The 20,546-nt window shown below is 52.8% G+C and overlaps 3 protein-coding genes across 5 annotated transcripts; 1 reads left to right on the forward strand and 2 right to left on the reverse strand.

The window, feature by feature from the left end:
* Positions 1 to 5,215: 5,215 nt before the first annotated feature.
* Positions 5,216 to 10,633, reverse strand: LOC113611439 (sororin-like). Its single transcript, XM_027090375.1, has 6 exons — positions 10,474 to 10,633; positions 10,161 to 10,255; positions 10,014 to 10,079; positions 9,892 to 9,927; positions 7,065 to 7,508; positions 5,216 to 6,872 (listed from the first exon to the last, which is right to left on the reverse strand). Exons 1-6 carry the CDS (start codon positions 10,517 to 10,519, stop codon positions 6,792 to 6,794), a joined length of 768 nt encoding a protein of 255 aa, XP_026946176.1. The 5' UTR covers positions 10,520 to 10,633; the 3' UTR covers positions 5,216 to 6,791.
* A 115-nt stretch (positions 10,634 to 10,748) lies between these two features.
* On the forward strand, positions 10,749 to 14,865 carry ZFPL1 (zinc finger protein like 1). Of its 2 annotated transcripts, none has more exons than XM_027090374.1 (8): positions 10,749 to 10,909; positions 11,227 to 11,336; positions 11,647 to 11,758; positions 12,962 to 13,155; positions 13,248 to 13,320; positions 13,395 to 13,541; positions 13,791 to 13,914; positions 14,403 to 14,865. In XM_027090374.1, exons 2-8 carry the CDS (start codon positions 11,235 to 11,237, stop codon positions 14,587 to 14,589), a joined length of 939 nt encoding a protein of 312 aa, XP_026946175.1. In that variant the 5' UTR covers positions 10,749 to 10,909; positions 11,227 to 11,234; the 3' UTR covers positions 14,590 to 14,865. The 2 variants fall into 2 exon arrangements, with proteins under 2 accessions (XP_026946175.1, XP_026946174.1); XM_027090373.1 differs by lacking the exon at positions 10,749 to 10,909 and adding an exon at positions 11,004 to 11,141 and having other exon boundaries at positions 14,403 to 14,863.
* Positions 14,834 to 20,499, reverse strand: CATSPERH (catsper channel auxiliary subunit eta). 2 transcript variants are annotated; one of them, XM_027090378.1, is made up of 4 exons: positions 20,323 to 20,499; positions 15,293 to 15,564; positions 15,088 to 15,187; positions 14,834 to 14,987 (listed from the first exon to the last, which is right to left on the reverse strand). In XM_027090378.1, exons 2-4 carry the CDS (start codon positions 15,464 to 15,466, stop codon positions 14,911 to 14,913), a joined length of 351 nt encoding a protein of 116 aa, XP_026946179.1. In that variant the 5' UTR covers positions 15,467 to 15,564; positions 20,323 to 20,499; the 3' UTR covers positions 14,834 to 14,910. The 2 variants fall into 2 exon arrangements, with proteins under 2 accessions (XP_026946179.1, XP_026946178.1); XM_027090377.1 differs by having other exon boundaries at positions 15,293 to 15,583; positions 20,323 to 20,497.
* Between the last annotated feature and the right edge of the window lie 47 nt (positions 20,500 to 20,546).

The raw sequence follows: 20,546 nt of genomic DNA on the forward strand, positions 1-20,546 counted from the left end.
GTTGGTACCCATCAGAGGAAACTGGGAGGCACGAACAGCTTCCTGGTTACCAGTTAGTAACCAGGAAGGATTGGAGAGGTGGATGACTGGAGATCTAGGTGTGTATCTGAACAATCAGCGATACAGGAAGTTGTAATAAGATAGGGAGTCGAGGGTCACTAGTTCTTTGACTTCCCTCGGTGCCCCCACCGGCCTTCAGCCTGGCTAACAGCTGACTGTACGCAAGCTCTCTCCCCGCAGTCCGTGGAGCTCTTCCCCAGAGAATGCCTGGGGTTCCCTTGGTGCCCCCTCAGGGTCCCACTAGCCAAGCTTAGACAGGTGCTTCATTCAGATTTAGAGAGAAGACAGCTCAGAGCTGAAAATCCATAAACCCGGGTTCAAGTCCTGCTCTGCCGTTCAAAGGTGGGGCAGCCCCAGGCACTAGGCTCAATTTCCTAGCCTCTAGAATGGGTATTCAACTCCACAAATATTTACAGAGCCCTGATTTTATTCAAGGCCTTGCTCTGAATGTGGGGAGGATACAAAAAGGAATTTCCTCCTTTAAGGAGTCAGTCATGGACTGAGTACAAGAATACTAGCAGTCAGTTATTACACTCTATCAGGTGCTGTGCATGTGACCATCAGCCTGGAAAACAATCCCCAGAGCAATTCTGTAATAGAGGTAGAATTAGCCCCACTCGGGACTTCCCTGGTGGCGTAGCGGTTAAGAATCCGCCTGTCAATGCAGGGGACACGGGTTTGATCCCTTGTCCAGGAAGATCCCACATGCCGCGGAGCAACTAAGCCCATGCGCCACAACTACTGAGCCTGCATTCTAGAGCCTGCGAGCCACAGCTACTGAGCCCACGCGCCACAACTACTGAAGCCCACACGCCTAGGGCTCGTGCTCTGCAACAAGAGGAGCCACTGCAATGAGAAGCCTGCGCACCACAACAAAGACCCAATGCAGCCAAAAATAAAGAAAGAAAGAAAGAATTAGCCCCACTTTTCATAAGAGAAAAGTGAGGCTTGAAGAAGCTAAGTGACTTGCCTATAATCTCAGAAGAGTCAAAGCCAGGGTTCAGACCCAGGGCTACCCGGGCCTCCACCTGATGGCTGTCAGAGAGTTTGACAACTTGCCAGCCAGGAGATGGAAATACGTGAGGGGAAGGCAGCCTGCTTGAAGCCCGTATGTTGGGAGGACCACCCGGGCCTTGGGCCAAGGCCTCACCTGAAGGTTGGCGGTTGCAGGGGCTCAGGACTCAGGCTGAGGAGGCGAGGGCCGTGGTTCGGGTAGGGAGCTGTCCTGTGGAAGAGGGAGGGTGCAGTCCACTCCCAGGGCCGTGGGGGTCAGTGTGAGCCCTGGGGCTGGAGCCAGGATTCATGCTGGGGGAGGCAGAGGCCCCATGCCTGAGTGCAGGCCACCCAGGGGCCACTGCTCCTGACTCCACCTGCACCTCTCTCTCCTCCAGGGCACCCAGAAGCTCTCAGCCCCTAGCTCCTACAGGAGGGTGTGAGCTGCTGTGGACCAGGCTGGAGGGAAACCACCACCCCTATTCATCCATGATGCGCCCGGATGCTGGGGGGACAGAGACAAATACGATTCTGCCTCCACGCTCGGAGCTAAGACTACCGTGTAAATGTGTGTGCCCCACAGACAGACTCGAGCTTACAGGAGCTGTGAGAGAGGTCCGGGAGTCAGAAAGGAGGGAGTGGTCAGGTCTCCCTGAAAACAACTACTGTTCACCAAGTACGTATCACGTACTAAGCACTTTACCTGTATCATCTCCTCTCTCACCTAAACCCCATGGGGTGGGGAAAGGTATCCCCCGCTTTTCCAAAGTTCACTTTATGCCAGTCACTTTTACAAAAGACCTAACATTAGCACCTGTTTTTGCTAACTGAAAGAAATCTGAAGACAATTTTCATTTTTAGGGAAAAAGCGAAAATAGCCTCCAGCATCAGTTTTGCCGTGTGCCGGTAGAGGCAGCTCACACCCCGAGCAGACAGCGTGGCCCCGCCAAGCGCCTCCACCGGGAACTGCACCTTACATCTCAGCATTGGGAGCGTCTGTGCTTTAACCTCGATTTATGCTGTGTATCCGTTAGCAAGCGGTTGTGACCTAAGGTAAATTGCGTCTTTGCTTACGCCATTTCGGCTTACAAAAGGTTCACAGGAATGCTCTACTTTCAGATAGCGGGGAAACCTGTACTATTATTGTTCTCATTTTACAGATAAGGAAACTGAGGCACAGAGAAATTAATTAACTTGCCTGGGGTCTCACATCTAGAAACTGGCAGCGCCAGGATCCAAAGTCCATTGAACTCCGGAATCTGTGCTGTTACCCACCATGCCGTTGCTGCAGAAGGGACAGGCAGGTAGGAAAGACTGAGCAGAGGTGACGCTTGAGCCAAAGCCAAACCTAATCAAGTCAGAACTCAGCAGGTGAGACAGCACTGGGAAGAGTAGGTGAGGCAGAGAGCAGTCTGAGCAAAGGCTGGGAGGGAGGACCTTGCAGCAGCTCAGGGTCTGCACCGGTTCTGTGGGCCTCAGACTGGAGATGTGGCCACCAGCCTCACCCTGGAGTCCTCATGAGCCCTGCCAAGCAGTCTGGAGCAACAGCGCTCTGGGTTGCAAACAAGAGAAAACAACATTGGTTAATTTGAGCAAAAAAGGACTTTATTGGAAGGATACTAGGGAGTCGCGGAACTCATAGAACAGACTCAAAGGGCAGGAAGTATGGGATGCTGGCTGCCAGGACCACATGAGGACCCTGCCACAGGAGCCAACGGTAGTGTTCTGCCATCTCCACACTGGACGGCGGAGGCCCAGGGCTGCCGCTGGACACGTGAGGCCACCACCTCGCTGAATCCTCAATTATCTTTCCCTCTCTTCCTGGTCCTCGTTCCAGGTCCTCATGCAAAATCTGATTGGCTGAGCTCAGGTGAGATGCCTATGTCCTGGTTGCTGGGATCACGGGGAGCAAGTGTCTGGCCTCTTCATGCCCATGGAGGGAAGTGGCGTCTTGCAGTCAGCGCATTTGTAGAGGTTGAGACTGGGCAGCCAAAACCCAATAACCATCCATTACACGACTGCACGGACAATGGGAAGTCGCCAAAGGGTTTTTTTTTTATTATTGTGGCAAAGTACATAAAATTTACCATTTTAAGCATTTTAAGTGTACAGTTCAGTAGCATTAAGCATACTCGCATTGCTGTGCAACCATCACCAGCATCCATCTCCAGAACTTTTTCATCTTCCCAAAGTGGAACTCCGTCCCTGTTAAACAAGAACTCCCCATTCCCCCCGCCCCAGTCCCTGGCGCCTACCATCCTACTGTCTGTCTTGATGCATTTGACTGTTTCAGGTATCTCATACAAATGGAGTCATACAATATTTGTCCTTTTGTGTCTCATTTCACTTAGCATGTCTTCAAGGTTCATCCATGTTGTAGCATGTGGCAGAACATCATTCCTTTTGAAGGCTGAATATTCTATTGTACTTCTATATTGCATTTTGTTTATCCATTCATCCATTGATGGGTATTTGTGTTATTTCCACCTTTTGGCAATTGTAAATAATGCTGCTATGAACATGGGTGTACAAATATCTTAAGACCCTGCTTCCAATTCTTTTGGGTATCGTACCCAGAAAGGAATTGTATCAAAGGGTTTTAAGCAGGGGAGAAACAGCATATTTTTGTCTCCTAGAAAACTCATTCTGGCCGCAGCGTGGACAGTTTGTAGAGGTGAGAGTAAAGGGAAGAAGACCCACTAGGCCAGAGCAACTGTCCAGTGGCCATGGGGATGGAGGGATGTTGAGGGTGGGGCTGATGGGATGGGGTAAAGGAGAGGGTAGAGCTGCAGAGGACCCCCAGTTTCCTGGCTTGTGCAACTTGGGCCAGCTGGTGGTGTTGCTAACATCAGGGGGAGCACAGGAAAAGGCAAGCTGGTGGATGAGCTGAATTTGCGATGACTTCTGAGTTGAGATACAATTTTTTTTTTTTAACATCTTTTGAGATACAGTTTTAGAAGACAGGTCTAGATTCCAGTTTGAAGCCCAGGAGGGAGGTATGGTTTGGAGATAGACTAGAAAGCCTTGAGCAAGGAGGCAGCCCAGAGAGAGCAAGCAGATCGGAAAGAGGGTCCAGGACTGGACCTGGGTGTCCTGATATTTCAGGGGAATCCAAGAAAGAGGGGCCAGCAGTGCCAGGGCCCCAAGAAGGTGTTTTCCGCTAAGGCTACAGAGGCCCGAGTCTTTAGCACTGGGCATTAGGCGGTCACTGGTTACTTCTGCCCAAGCAGTAAATGGAGTGATGAGGGCACCCAAAGTAAATGAAACAGAAGCAGAAAGCAGTTTTTGAACATTTTTCAAGGAGCTTAACCTTGAAAGGCATAACAGTAGCTGAAGACAGATGCTGGACAAAACTTTTTGGTTAGGATTAGGGTGGTTGTTTTTAACAATAAAATGAACATAAGCTTGTTTAAGGCTTGTAGGAGAAAGAGGAACACGGTCTCAGAGATGAGGGAACTGGATCAAAAGCCAAAATGCAAAGCTTGGCCTTGAAAAGAGGAGCCTGCTCTCCTCTGGGTAAGGGAAGGAGGTAGAAGTGGGGAGGTTTAGGGAGAATTAAAGAATTTAAAGGCCTTAATTTGTTCTAAGGACTAGGAGGCAAGGACAAGTGTAGGAAGGATGAGGGGAAGGACAGTGGTTGTGACACCTGCATCAAGGTGCACGTATGTCCCTGGGCCTCCTCTGGCCGAGTGCCATAATTCCTGGGAATCGCACCTTTGACTAGCTCCCCAGGGGGTTCTGCACCCACTGCTGTAGAGCACCCAGGTTGGACCAGTTGTGAGGAACTGGCTCCTTCACAGGAGTCTGTCAGGAAGAGGGGGCGGGGAATAAGAGCTGGACTCGGGGTGTGGTGGAGGGTTGGTTCCCAGGCACTAAGCGAAGCTCTTAGCAGCCTCACCGCAGACAGACTTCTTTCCTCCTGGGACAGGAGGGTACAGGGCTCCCCTTCTTAGAGGAGTGGGTGAGTGACTGGACAGAAAAAACAGACCTGGGGGTGGGGTGGGGGTGGGAGTGATCTACCACAGGCTACTGGAGATCTACCACAGGCTACTGGCAGCCCCCCATATAAAGGGACAACCCTGGTGACACAGTCCAAAGAAGGCATGGCTTCCTGGGTCCCACACCTTCAGCTCTGCCTTTGACACAACAAAGAAACAGTCTATGAACAGGCAGAAACTCTTTAATTGTTTTCTTTAAAAAACAAACCCCAGTTTTTCCTTAAACTCCATTCTTAGTTTTTCAGGGACAAAGAGAAGTTGCAATCATGACATCAACTCAACATCATTTGGCTACTCCCGATTCTGCAGGACTAAGACATTTCCCAGGAGTTGTCCCGCCAGCCAGCGAGGGCAATTGCAAAGAGTTTAACTAGCACCCACCAGGCCCGTGCCATTTCAGGGACCCTAACCAAGCAAGCACTCATCTTCCCTGATATTCTCTGCTATCCACTAGCCTCTCCACACTCCTCTTATCCCCTACTTCCATGAACCTGTAAACATCAAAAGGCACAGAGGCCTGGGCTATGGAGGAAGTTGTGGTTGGGCAGCCTTTGAAAGCTCACCTTTTAACAATATTGAGAAAAGAGAAACAGGGGCTAGGGGAGTGGGGATCCCCAGAGACAATGAGATGACCCCACCCTCCCCCTAGTTCAACTCCTAGCACCTACCTCAGGCAGTGTCCTCCTGTGAGAGGACACTAAGGAAGCTGAAAGTTAAAACTGCTATCAACCCTGGCCCCTTTCTGGCACGTGAGAAAAGCTTCCTAGAACTTTACGAAATGCTAATGTCACCAGGACCATTCAACCCCTAAGTTCTTCTTCTAGAGCTAAGTAGACGCTGAACACTTTGTTTTGTAAAAAACAGGTATGAGTGATAAGAGGGGGGGCCTCCTGCCATGGGCCCCTTCCTGCCCTCTGCAGTTATCCGTCCATATGCCCTGAGCCTCAGGTTCTGGGGGGTCTGGAGACACCTTCCCTCCCCAAGCGGCCACTGCTCCATCAACCTGCATTTAACCGAACATCTCAGCAACAGCACACAGAACTATAAAACACAGCTTCTGTGCAGCAGACATTTATAGTCTGAGACCCAACCAAGGCTTCCCTCCCTCCTTCAAAACTTAAGACTATAGGCTGAATATTCTGCTTCTTCCTCACAGACAGAATTGTCTCCAATCCATGGCGACAGTCCTCCCGGACCATCTACAGAATCTAAGAGGAAACCCAAGCCTCGTTACCTAGATGCACTCATGGCTGGGAACCAAGCCTCAGCAGAGGCAACTCAGTAGAGAAAGCCCGAGGCTGGCTGTGGCCCTCGGCATCCAGCTCTGGTGGGGCTGCCGCAGAGCGGCCACATTTCCCCACAAGAGCAGAGGTGCTCTCTCTCACCCCCAGCCCCCAGCCCTTTAACCTCTTCTGGCTGGGCCAGTGATTCCTACTCCCTAGTCTGAGGCCCGACTGGAAACAGGCTGGGATACTCTGGGACGTAGTGGGGAAAGGATGGTAGGTGACTGACTACAGGCAGGACACCAGTGCGGGGCTGGGCCAGGCGGGCCCCGTTTCCTCAAGCTGAAACGGCCGCTGCCGCTGTGCCAGCCCTCAGAGGACAGGCCTCATGTGCAGCAACAGCGCGTGCACAGGTAACAAGACCAGGGGAGGGGACCCCAAGTGTCTTCTCCACAGGGAGAGGGGACTATGTACAGGGGGAAGAGGGGAGTCTGGCCAGGGACAGCCCCACTTCATCTCATTCAACCAGGAGATCAAACTGCTCAGCAGCTTCAAACTCAGCATTCATGGCCGCGGCCCACTCATCCAGCTCCGATTTCTGGGGGAAGAGAAATGGGGGGCAGGTGAGTGGAGAAGCGGGCACATTGGCTGGAGCATTTCCACCCATACCCTGCAGGCGCCGCCTTTCTCCCGTGACAGCCAGGGCCGAGCCCCGGCCCTGCACGTGTCCCGGTGCGTCTCCCCGTGTGTCTGGCATGACGGCAGAGGAAGGCCCCTGCCCCTCACTCACCAAGATCTCCGGCACCTTCCTCTTCTTTCGTTTCTCTTTCACAGCCGGGGGAGAGATTCCAGGGAGAGTTGTGTCTGGGGCCCAGGGCTTCACAGGGACCCTGGGGACCTCAGTTAGCTTTGAACCCACCACAGGCGAGACTCCAGCCAAGTCTTCTGTGGCCAGCAGCCCCTCAAAGCCAGAGCAGGACCAGCGACCCGGGGTGGAGGTGGAGGCGGAGGCCGAGCCAGGAGTCTCCAGGCGGCTGTAGGATCGCCTGACTTTCTTGGACATTTCCAAGTCTCTGGCGTCCAGGTCTCCTTCCCTGGAGTCGGACTCAACATTCAGGGAGCACAGCGCAGGAGTGGAGGCGGAGGTGACCCGGACACTGCGTGTCGGGAAGACGTCCTCCCGAGTAGGCTCCTTGCTAGGAGGGTTGTTTTCTTTCTCCAAAAAAACAGCGATCTGTACCAGGACAGAAGAGAGAACGCCTCCCTGTTACTTGGCTGTGTTACTTACTTCAAGAAAGGCGCAAGGAGATTTAGGGCAGAAAGAAAGACCCACAGGACCTAAAATGTCCATCCAGTCAATAAGTCCTTACTGGCCATCTGCCAGGCACTGGGAGTAGAGCAGGGAATAAAACCGAGAAGACCCGTCTCCACAGTGCTGCCACTCTGGTGGGGAAGATAGAGAATAGGGAGAATCACGTCGTATGTTAAGCACTTTGGAAAAAAACAAGAGGACTGAGCATACTGGGTGGGGGAAGGGTTTGGAATTTTAAGTAGGTGTAGGTCAGTGTAGGCCTCACTGAGGTAGCACTGGAGCTATGACTTGAAGGAGATGAGGGAGTAAGTCATCTGGAGGAGAAATGTTCTAGGCAGAGAGAACAGAAGGTGCAAAAGTCCTGAGGTGAACGGGTACCAGTCAGGGTCAAGGAACAATAAGGCTAGCGTGGCTGAAGTGAGAGGGAGCGAGGCGAGGAACTGAGCATGGGGTTCGAGAGGTAATGGGGGTGTTATAGGGCATTTTGCAGGCCACTGTAAGGGGAGACCCATGGAGCCCCTTGCTCCGAGACCCAGGGAGCCATGGCAAAGTTCTGAACAGGAAAGCACTTAATCTGACATGTGTATTAAGAGGTTCACACACTGGCTTCTCATAATTCCAGTCTCAGCTGAAGTGCTGCCTCCTCAGGGAGGCGGTCCCTTACCGTGGAACGGAGCAGCCCCTCCTCACCTTTGCTAGTCACCCTCTGTCACAATGACCTCTTTCCTGAACAGTGAGCATCACTATCTGATTGTGGCTGTTCGCTGGGTGACTGTGACGCCAACTAGAATGTGCGCGTCACATGTGAGCATCTTCATCTGTCTCGCTGACCTTGCCTGTGCCCAACACCTTCAGCAGAGCCCTGTGTGGAGCCGGTGTTCCATAAATAATCACTGAGTTAACTTTCACAAAACTTGACACTGAGCTTTGTGCCAACCAAGACAAGGCGAGAAACAAGACAAATTTAGGGCCCTTGTGGTTTAATAGAATTATATTGGTTATCAAGAGAGACATTTCCTGGCTACAGATTCTGGGGAATCTGCCCCATAAGTCTTAGTAAAAGGGATACTGAACAAAATGGGAGTCACCCAGACGACTTCTTCTTCAATCCCTACAGCCAAGCAGTCATCGAAGTCCTTGTGCATTTTTTGTTCAATATCTCATGAATCTATCATTCAACCAACAAGAAAGAGTGGCCACCATAGGGGAGACAGAAGTCCCTGCCCCTAAGACAACAAACATGCAAACAAAATACTCTCGGCTATTCATAAGGCCTATGGAGAAATGTATCAGGCAGGCTTCGGGGAGGCAGTGCCCTTTGAGCTGAGTCCTATGTGATGCGGTGGTCACGCGGTGAGCCAGGGGAAGAAGCAGCACTCTGCCTTTACCTAACTTCAGGCTCCCACCATCTCACTTCGGGATTCCTTTCATGCCCGCCCACCTGGTCTGGGGGTCCCCAGAAGGCTTTCTGCAATCCATTCTCCACCCAGACCCTAAAGAGATCTTTCTAAAATACCCAAGCCTGCCTCAGTCACTACCTTAAGACTCTCCAAAGCTGCCCACAGAACAAAGGATGAAGTCGAAGCTCATCCTCATGCCTCATCAGGATCTGCTCTGGCTTGGCACGCTCCCTCCCCTGACAAGGTCTGGGGCAGACACATCAAAGCTGCTGTTCCCCAAACCTCATGCTTTTCCTTGTGGACTCCAGGCATCTGCAAACACAGCTTCCTTTGCCTAGAACACTCCTAACTTGTCTTCAAAGACTCAGTTTAAACACTTCTTCTGTGAAACATTCCCTGAGCTACCTGGTCTGGGTTAGGTGCCTTTACAGCATCTAGTACTTTCTTCACTGCAGTCCTCAGCACACTATGTTATCACTTATTTGTCTTTCTCCCCACTTGACTGTAAGCCCCGTGAGCCACTCAAAGGCAGTTAGTATTTCTCATTCATTATATCTTCAGGTACAGATCTCCTTTTAATGAGACATCCTTAACAATAACTTCTGCTAAAACAGTTAAGGACATTATACTACACTGAGAACAATAGACGAGGAAGAAGAAAGTAGTTAAGACACAGCTCAACTTTTAAAGGAAAATGGTAGAGAATACAGGGCATCAATAGTTAAACGCACCAAGTGTGCAGGAAGTAAGCAAGACTGGCGATACACATAGGTGTCCAAAGGCAAACTGTTTCAAAATACAGCAAACAGCTCCCTGGGCAGACGTGAGCAGCCATTATATTCCGCCTCAGCTCTAGACTGTCTGTCCTGGATTTCCCTTAACTAAGAAAATGAAAATGAACTTACCCGGGGGCTCCTTCGAGGCGAATGAACAGACGGGATCTGTGGAGACAACACTAGTTGATCACATCAACACTAGTTGATCCCACTTCTGGCTCCCCACCTACAACCCCTCTCTCTGTCCTCACCTCTACAGTATGGGCCACGATCTTCTTCAAGACGATGGGCTTTCTGACGGGAGTCGCCTGGGGTGCCTGGAGAAGAGGGGTGAACTTGAGCTCTACATTAGCCCAGGGGCCTCCGGGGCAGGAGGAACTGAGGAACCCGGGGCTCACCTTAGGCCAGATTTCCGGGAGGATGCTTGGGAGATCAGAGCCTGATTTCCGCTGGGACCTCCGCAGAGACTGAGTGGAAGTTGGGGCGCTGGGCCCTGGAAAGAGACAAATTTAGCAGGTAGGGGAGGACTCTAGACCTCAGAGTCTAGAAAGAACAGGAGCTGAAGAGAGCGAGAGTTCCCAAACAGGCCCTTTGGGGGCGCCTTCTCGGGAGGGGGACGAGCCTCCTAGGGCGGTGGGGGGAGGGCCTTCCTCACGGAACTGCGTCCCACAAACTGCTCAGCCCCATCTCTCCCGCGCGCCCTCCGCTCACCGGAGCACTGGGCGGCCCCTCCGGACCGGGTTCGCCTCTGGGACATGTCTAGCCTTGGTCTCGAGCTCTACTGCCGCAGCCGCCGCAGCCACCGCCGCCAGGGCTCGCGCCAACCCGAAGGGCAAACGTTCGAATTACCCGCCTTACCCGGGAGGAAGTGGAAGTGACGTAAAGCGGGAGGGCCGCCGACCTCTGGTCACCCCTTTTCCACCCGCCTCCACGTCTAGCGTCTGCAGGGGCGGGGCCAGAGGCGAGCTGGTGTCATCAGCGCGCGCCGCACCCGGAAGAGACGTGGCAGTGGAGGGATAATCGGAGGGTTCTGAGCTGGAGGGAGCCGAGCGAGAACTCGGCTGAGTGCTGTCTGACCTTCCGCACCTCGGACCGGCGCTCGCGCCCTGGGGACGAGTGCCGCAGCCGATTCGTAACACACAGTGGGGTCTGTGGGGAAGGTGGGGGCGGGGCTTGGAGGGGGTGGGGCTCGGGAGGGGCCCCTAGGGGCGGGGCCGGTGGTATCGGAGAGACTGATGGAGGGGCCTGGCCAGGTTTGGGATGCGGGAGGCATCTGGGGTCTCCGGAGGTGGGATTTATGCAGGGGGCGTGGCCGGAATGGAGAGGGACGGTGGGCAAGAGTTTGGGGTTGGGGCGAGTACGAGAGGTGTCTAGGGCAGGTAAGAGTGGAAACAACTGGGCTGGTGAGTGCGTTGTGGCGGCCACCAGAACCTGGTTCCCTGCCAACTCAGACCCCTTCCTCAGGGTCGACTATGGGGCTTTGCAAGTGCCCCAAGAGGAAGGTGACCAACCTATTCTGCTTCGAACACCGGGTCAACGTCTGCGAGCACTGCCTGGTAGCCAATCACGCCAAGGTGAGTGTTCAGAGGAACGGCTGAGCAGGGCACTAGGTGGGCAGGCAGTATTGACTTCCTCCAAATCCATGAAGGGCCTGGCCCTAGAATGGAAGCTCCACAAGGACAAGGACTTAGTTTATTTTGTTCACTGTTGTATCCCCAGTGCTTAAGTCAGAGTATGGCACACTGTGTGTGCTCAATAAATGTTTATTGATTGGTCGAACAGAAGTATCAATCTCCTCTGTGATGAGAAAAAGAGGCATCTGGGCTTTGGGGAGATGGGCTGTGGAGTTCTTGCTCCAGTTGTGACCTCTTTCTCCCACTTCAGTGCATCGTCCAGTCCTACCTGCAGTGGCTCCAAGATAGCGATTACAACCCCAATTGCCGCCTCTGCAACATACCCCTGGCCTCCCGGGAGACGACCCGCCTGGTCTGTTATGGTGAGGCCTGGGCACCTTATGGGGGGATCAGGACAGGCCCAGCGTGACCAGTTTCCAGGCACTCCCCAAGCAGCAGGACAGTGACCTCTCAAGTCTGGGAGGCTGGAGCCCCAGGTTCTGGTCCAGCTAGGTTACTTACCTGCTGTGTGAGCTCAGGCAAGTCATTTCCCCTTAAGAGGCCTTAGTGTTTTTCCCTAAAAATTAAAGCTTCTAGCTTCTTCCCTGCCAATCTCTAGGGTTGAGCGAGAGCAGTCAAACTTGTGGGTGTGGTTGTAGCTGTGAGCAGTAGCTGGCCATACCAGCAGTGAGCTGAAAGCATGGGGCTTTCAGACATTCAGGATCCATTTCTGATTCCAAGATTAAACAGAGAGGAACTGCATTCCTCACAGTAATGTCAGCTAAAGGAAGTCAGCAGGGGCATGTGTCATGACCTTGACCTGACTCTGGTGTAAGAGCCTTAGCTCCACTTTTTGAAGGAACTAGTGTAAAAGAGTGCGCTCCATGTATGTGTTTCTCACTGTGTGTTTATATGTGCATGAACTGAACGTGCATTGTGTCTTTACATAAGTGTTAGTGTATTCATTAGTACTATGGGTGAATGAATGGGTAACTGTTGTATGTGAACATATAAGCACAGGTGTGTTGTGGGGTTGCAGGAGAATTCCTAGGTGAGGGTGCGTAAGTGTTAGCAAACGTGAGTGTATAGATGTGTATGTGAGAGTTAGTCTGCCCGTATGTGTGGATGTAGGGGATGGCACCTGCGTTTGACATGTATATAAACACGTGTATATCTGTGCCCATGGATGTGTACACCCATACGTGTTCCTGTGTGTATGTCTAGTAACCTTTTCTGAAACTGTTCTTGATGAGCTGTTAGCCCAATGAGCTTGTGATGAGTGCGAGTCCAGAGAGGACTCATGGAAAGGGTAGGTGGCATCTTCTTCCCACCCACCCCCACCCCCTAGTGGGCTGGGAAGTTTGGTAGCATCTGCCTTAACTTAGTCAGATAGTGGTGGCCAGGAAGGCCAAAGTCTTAGGGAATACTGAGGAAGTGGACCTGGGGTGAGGATGGGCAAGAGAAGGCCCTGGGCTTACACTTATGTGTGCATGTATCTCTGCAGCAGGCTGGGGGCTCTTGCTGGGCTAGGGGTCCTAAGTGTCTGCTTCTTCATGTCTTTCCTCCACTACTTCATGGGCCCTCAGATCTCTTCCACTGGGCCTGCCTCAATGAACGTGCTGCCCAGCTACCCCAAAACACAGCACCTGCTGGCTACCAGTGCCCCAGCTGCAGTGGCCCCATCTTCCCTCCAACCAACCTGGCCGGCCCCGTGGCCTCCGCACTGAGAGAGAAACTGGCCACAGTCAACTGGGCCCGGGCAGGACTGGGTCTTCCTCTGGTGAGAGCCTGTATCCCCTGGGTCCCACCTGGGCCAGGTGGGTGGGTGGGGACAGCACTGGGCAGGCTGGTGACATCTGTTCTTTCCTCCAGATTGACGAGGTGGTGAGCCCAGAGCCTGAGCCCCTCAACACTTCCGACTTCTCTGACTGGTCCAGCTTTAATGGTAAGTGGTGGTCTCCACCTGCTGTTGGGGCCCTTGCCTCCCTGCTCTGCTGACAGCTCTCTTCCTGCCCACAGCCAGTGGTAGCCCCAAACAAGAGGAGACAGCCAGCGCTTCTGCTGCCCCAGCCTTCTACAGCCAAGTCCCCCGGCCCCCTGCTTCCCCGAGCCGACCCGAGCAGCACATGGTGATCCACATGGGCAATCCCGAGCCTCTGACTCACGGTGAGCCGGGGAACTGTCCAGGCCAGAGGAGGATAGAATGGGAGTGGGGTGCTTTGCGTGGAGGGAGCTCGGGGGTCTGGACACCCACCCACAGGGACCCTTCCTCACTGCATCACAGACGTTACCTCCCCACAATTCCGAGATGCTGTTAGGCTGAGAAGGGCCGGGATCTCCTGCCCTCCCCTCTCCCCACCCCGCTATGGGCCAGTTTTCCTGAGCCTGTGGATGCCGGTGGCTCTGCCCCTGCAGCCTCAGCCCCAAGGAAGGTGTATGACACGCGGGATGATGACCGGGCGCCAGGCCTCCATGGGGATTGTGATGATGACAAGTACCGTCGCCGGCCTGCCCTGGGCTGGCTGGCCCAGCTGCTCAGGTACATGGGGTCAGGTGGGGCAGGATGCCAGGAAGGGGGAGGAGGGGAAGTGAGAGCCAGAGACCCTGGCAGGGCTATTTCATGACAAAAGGGGCTTGTTCTGGGTAATAGTGGGACCTGGTATAGGGGCTGTGCACCGAAGCCTGGGCTTGGGTCTGCCCCCCTCTGGGTGTTTCCTTGCGTGCTACGTATGAGGTTCGGACTCGGGCTCTTTGAGGCCCCTTCCTGCTCTGACACCCCCCAATCTTTGTGACTCTCCTTATGCCCGACACATTCCAGTTTCAGAACACAGTTGTTGCCTCAGCTGGTTTGAGCTGCATAGTCAGCCTGGTAGTGGGCAGGCGCAGGGATGACCACCCTTGAGGAAACCAGGCTCAGGGATGGTGGCGCTGGGGCCGGAAGACGAGCGTCATGGCTGGGGCTCCTCTCCCGGCTGCAGGGGCTGCCAGGGACTGGAGGCCTGACCTGACTTCCCCTCATCCCCCCAGGAGCCGGGCTGGGTCTCGTAAGCGGCCGCTGACCTTGCTCCAGCGGGCAGGGCTGCTGCTGCTCCTGGGGCTGCTGGGCTTCCTGGCCCTCCTTGCGCTCATGTCTCGCCTGGGCCGGGCTGCGGCTGACAGCGATCCCAACCTGGACCCGCTCATGAACCCTCACATCCGTGTGGGTCCCTCCTGAGCCCCTGCTTATGGCTGGGCCAGCCTAGGAGCTGGGGGCCTGAGGGTGGGTAGAGGGGGAGGTCCAGGGGCCCTTCTCTGCTCCTCTTCCTCAAGCCTGAGACACTAAGATCCCAGGCCCAAAGCCAAGTCCACCAGAGTGGCTGCAGGCTAGGCCTGGGGTTCCTGCAGATCAAACATTTGTCTTGACCTTCTCCTCCTGGGTCTCCAGCTTTCCCCCTCCCTCCCCCAAAGGAGCTGACAGGTGGAAATAAATTACAGACTTTATTAAAACACCCGAAGCAGCCTTTTCCTTCCCCCTTCTCAGCCTGGGCCCCAAGCCTCAGTGGTACTCTTCCCGGTACTCTATGGCCAGAAACTCCAGGGACAGGCGGTTGAAGAACATGGCTCCGTTGAGCACTGGGCAGAGGAGAGAGCCCCCATCAGCCTTGCCTGCCCCCTCCTTGCTGCATCTCAGGGTTCCAGAGCTCCCCCCTCCCGCTGCGTACACCCTACTCACTCAGGACGGTCAGGGAAAAGCATCGACGAAACTTGTCATGTGTCATCTCAGCGTAGAGTGACCCCATGGCGGCCCAGCAGATGCCGATCACCTGGGAGAACTGTAGGCCCCATCCCGTGGGAGAGTGGCCCCCTGACACACAGGGGGGTTTCCATCAGCCCCTGGGCCTCCTCTGACCAGCCCTCGAGCCCCTGCCCTGGCCTACCATCAGGACAACTGTGTAGCGGAAGCTCATGCGGTCATAGTGGTGGGTGATACAGAAGTTGTGCACGTCACTGGCGAAGACGGTCAGGTGTACGAAGAAGAGCATCAGAGCAGCCATGGTGAGAATCATGCCTTGTGGGAAGAAGAGCACGGCCACGCGGTCCCGCCACCGCATCCTGGCGGCAGCACAGACTCAAGGCAGCTGGTACAGCTTGAGCAAGCGGACACTGCCCAGGAGGAGCAGCCGACCCCTCCGGTTCTGGAGCGCACAGTCTGGAATAGCCGTAGGATTCTAGAATCAGGAGGACATAGAGAACAAGATTCTCGAGCACAGGCTGTTTCCAGCCAATACAGGAGTGTTTCATGGGTGGCCAGGGCAGCTCTGAACTGTGGAGGGGGGCTGGGCTAAAGGTACAGAGCAGCGGGGCCCTACCGTGTTGAGGGAGGGACAGTGTACCTCACCATCCCAGCCCACACACTTTGTGCTCTTGGGCAAATCTTTTCACTAAGTCCTCAACAGTTCCACGCAGGAGGTAGTGTGGGCACATTCTGCAGATGAAGAACTGGGGCTCAGAAAAGCGAAGGGGGGACTTCCTTGGTGGCACAGTGGTTAAGAATCCACCTGCCAATGCAGGGGACACAGGTTCGAGCCCTGGTCCGGGGAGATCCCGCATGCCATGGAACAACTAATCCTGTGTGCCACAACTACTGAGCCTGCAAGCCACAGCTATTGAAGCACACATGCCTAGAGCCCATGCTTCATAACAAGAGAAGCCACCGCAATGAGAAGCACACGCTCCACAACGAAGAGTAGCCCCTGCTCGCCGCAACTAGAGAAAGCCCGCGCACAGCAACGAACACCCAACACAGCCAAAAAAAAAAAAAAAAATGTGAAGGGGCATGTAGGTCCTCAGCAAGTCTTAGGCAGATGAGAGGTCAGGTGTAATCTCTCCTAATGAGATCTCTCCAGTAGAACTGGAGGATGTAGCCAGGTGAGGGCAGGCCTGGGCTGGATCACAAACTCTAAGTATTTGTTCCAGCCCCTAATGGGGAGGAAGTAAGGGAAGGGACAACAGATTCTCCATAGCTGTCCCAGGACCTTCCCACATCCTCCCCAGGTGGGCCCTGGAGAGCAACTGGCTTTTCCATCTTCTCCCCAGATGTTCTTCCAACACATGATGCTGACCAGCTCTCCCCTCTGCTGCCTTCCAGCCCTCAGCATCTTAACACTCATTGTCTCTACCATTCCAAGAGTCCCATGAGAAAGCTGGGACTGGTGGCACAAATCCTATTTTACACACAAGCCTGGGGCACAGAGAGGGATTGTCAGCTCAAGTTTTCGCAGCCAATGAGTGAGGGAATCAGTACTAAGACTAATATCCACTTCTACCTGAGGCTGTGGAATGGGTAGGGACAATTAGATGACAAGAAAAAAACATTTCCTCTGTACGTGTGAGAGGTGAGAACTCCAGGACTGTCAACAAAATAAGTCAGAAAACTGGCCAGAAATGGTGTGGAGGGACATGCAAACTCCCAGGAACTAAAGTATTGTAGAAGAGTTGATGTTGAACTTGGCCAGCCCCATTGCCTCCTGCCTGACTGTCTGCCCCAGAAGTCAGGTCCCAGGTCAGGTCAAGACCGGAAGTCTCCTGCCTGGAAGCAGTAAGGTTAAATAAAGCCTGACACCACCATCCATTATTGCTGCCCAGTGTCATTAATCACAAGAGACCCTCAGACCCCCATCTTAACACATTGAAGGGGTGATGCCCGATGCCCAGCTGTGTTCACACCATTGAAACAATTGTTTGCACTTTAGTTCTCATTTGAATACAAACGAATGTTTTTATGTTAGGGCTTCTACCTGAATGTCATTTAAAAAAAAAATTACCCCCAGGGGCTTCCCTGGTGGCGCAGTGGTTGAGAGTCCACCTGCCGATGCAGGGGACACGGGTTCATGCCCCGGTCCGGGAGGATCCCACATGCCGCGGAGCGGCTGGGCCAGTGAGCCATGGCCGCTGAGCCTGCGCGTCCGGAGCCTGTGCTCCGCAACGGGAGAGGCCACAACAGTGAGAGGCCCGCATAACGCAAAAAAAAAAATTAATTAATTAATTAAAAATTACCCCCATAGTGTATGAATATGTTCTTGTAAAAGATTTGCATCATACACAGGCATACAGAGGAGAATGTACCAGTCTCCCCCCTCCACCCCCACACCTACGGAGGTAACCCCTTCAACAGTTCGGTGAGTGGGCATCTTTTGAGTTCCTTCTTTTTAAAAAAATTTTTTTAAATTTATTATTATTATAATTTTTGGGTTTTTTTGCGGTATGCTTGCCTCTCACTGTCGTGGCCTCTCCCGTTGCGGAACACAGGCTCCGAACGCGCAGGCTCAGCGGCCACGGCTCACGGGCCCAGCCACTCCACGGCACGTGGGATCTTCCCGGACCAGGGCACGAACCCGTGTCCCCTGCATCAGCAGGCGGACTCTCAACCACTGCGCCACCAGGGAAGCCCTATGATTATTATTTTATTTGTTTAATTTATTTATTTTTGGCTGCGTTGGATCTTCGTTGCTGAACGCGGGCTTTCTCTAGCTGCTGCAGGGGCTACTCGTTGCGGTGCGCAGGCTTCTCATTGTAGTGGCTTCTCTTGTTGTGGAACATGAGCTCCAGGCACATGGGCTTCAGTAGTTGTGGCATGCGGGCTCTAGAGCGCAGGCTCAGTAGCTGTGGCACACGGGCTTAGTTGCTCCGCGGCATGTGGGATCTTCCTGTACCAGGACTTGAGCCCGTGTCCCCTGCATTGGCAGGCGGATTCTTAACCACTGTGCCACCAGGAAGCCCTGAGTCCCTTCTTGATGTTAACTTCATACACCTACGTGTACATCTACATGCATAATTTAAAAAACAAAATCACACCATGTGTACTGTCAAAGTATAATTTTCAGAAAGTTAAAAATATGATCTCTAAATAAAGAATAAACATGTAACTAAGATGTCTTAACTCATCGGTGAAGGGTTCCCCCTCAGTAAGGTAGGAATGCGTCTTGAGGAGCTGGATATGGATAGGCATTTAAAGAGAAATATTAGAACATGATTACTAGGTTAGATACAAAATTGGCTGGTGTCCTACAGGGCAAACAAACCAAATTTTGAGGTTATTTTTCCATTGGATATAGATGTTTTGCATCTCTTTGGGACAATATCTAAATAGCAAGATCAAACAAATGTACACTCCTATAGGTAATTAAATAATCCTTGGGTGGGCTTGTGAAACAATGCCCCAGTATGATATTGGAAGGTCATGCTACCGTCTGTATTCCAAATTTTGGATAATTTTTCTTAACAGTATTCTGCAACTTTTTTTTGAAGTTTATAGATTTCTTGGAGTAGATCTACATCTTTCTACTCTTTTTAAAGACTATATTTATTCAGGCTGTGCTGGGGCTTAGTTGCGGTGGGATCTTCGTTGCAGCATGTTTAGTTTCGGCACGTGGGATCTTTAGTTGTGGCATGCGGACTTCTTAGTTGCGGCATGAGAACTCTTAGTTGCAGCAGGCATGTGGGATCTAGTTCCCTGACCAAGGATCGAACCCGGGCCCCCTGCATTGGGAGCGCAGAGTCCCACCCACTGGACCAACCAGGGAAGCCCCTAAATCTTTATACTCTTTTCTTCATTTTTCTTAAGATTATAGCTTGATAAGCTTAAATCTTCATGTATATTTTTTATACAGCCTCTGAGTATCCCATAGAGTCAGGGGTCAGCAAACTTCTGTGAAAAACAAGATAGTAAATGTTACAGGTTTTGCCAGCCGTACGTCTCTGTTGCAATGACTCAACTCTGCTGTTGTAGTTAAAAGTAGGCATAGGGCTTCCCTGGTGGTGCAGTGGTTAAGAATCTGCCTGCCAATGCAGGGGACGTGTTTGAGCCCTGGTCTGGGAAGATCCCACATGCCGCGGAGCAACTACGCCCGTGTGCCACAACTACTGAGTGTGCACTCTAGAGCCCGCAAGCTGCAACTACTGAGCCCGCGTGCCACAACTACTGGAGCCTGTGTGCCACAACTACGGGAGCCTGCGTGCCACAACTACTGAAGCCTGCATGCCTAGAGCCCGTGCTCCACAACAAAAGAAGCCACCGCAATGAGAAGCCCGCGCACCACAATGAAGAGTAGCCCCCGCTCGCCGTAACTAGAGAAAGCCCGCGCGCAGCAACAAAGACCCAAGGCAGCCAAAAATAAATAAATTAAAAAACCAAAAGCAGGCATAGATAATATGTAAATGCATGGGCATGGATGTGTTCCCATGGACACTGAAATATGAATTTCATATGATTTTCACATCATGAAATGCCATTTTTTTTCAACCATTTAAAAAAGAAAAAAAAAAAAAGCTTACAGGCCATATGAAAACAGGTGGTGGGCTGTGTTTGTCTGGCAGGACCCCTGCCAAAGAATAAAGTGGTTTCCATTCCATCCCTGGCCCCCCCAGCCCATCATAAGTAATGTTTCAAGGACCACACTGACACAGTCTTTTTCTCCTTTTCATCCATTCAAACTTGGCGTGTCTCAGTTTGAACTGCAAGTCTTTCCCTATCTTCAGCTCTTCACCTGGGTGAACAGCTGTACCTTTGTCCCAATCGGAAACCTGAGAATTATCCTCAACATCTCCACCTAACCCCTCCGTCAGCACATCCCATCAGTCACTTAAGATGTGCCAACTGTGTCTTCTAAGCGGCGTATAATAGGAGTTCTCAAGTTCAGGTGCACCAGAACTGCTTGACTTAAAAAAAATAAGCTAGGTCTGAGGGGAGCCCAGAGTCTTTGCAACACGCCACAAGTAATTCTGAAGGCAATTCTGATGCACGTCAGAGGACCAGGCCTTGAGAAACACTGCGCTAGAGCCACTGTGCAGCACTGTACATGCATTTAATCCTCGCAGCTCCCTTGTGAAATATGTACCCCAATATTAGGAATGGGGGAAACTGAGCTGCTACCCCCGTAACAAGGCAGTGGCAGGATGCCAGACATACCCTCTCTGGCTCCACGGCCCGCGCTCCGTCCACTGCATCTAGGGACATATTCCGCAGCCCCTGTCTGCGGGGGTGCAGGGTTGGAAGCCACGACTCGTCCTCCTTCTGGGAGGACAGCGACTCGACCAGTTCCACAAAATCCTTCCTGCAAAGCTGGGGGAACCCAGGGCTCTGGCGGAACCTCTTCGCTCGGGGAGGAAAGGTGCGGGGGAACTCCAGTCTCG

This window comes from Aethalodelphis obliquidens, unplaced genomic scaffold (assembly GCF_003676395.1).
Source record: "Aethalodelphis obliquidens isolate GAN/ISIS:26980383/991018 unplaced genomic scaffold, ASM367639v1 scaffold69, whole genome shotgun sequence".
NCBI classification, from domain to species: Eukaryota; Metazoa; Chordata; class Mammalia; order Artiodactyla; family Delphinidae; genus Aethalodelphis; species Aethalodelphis obliquidens.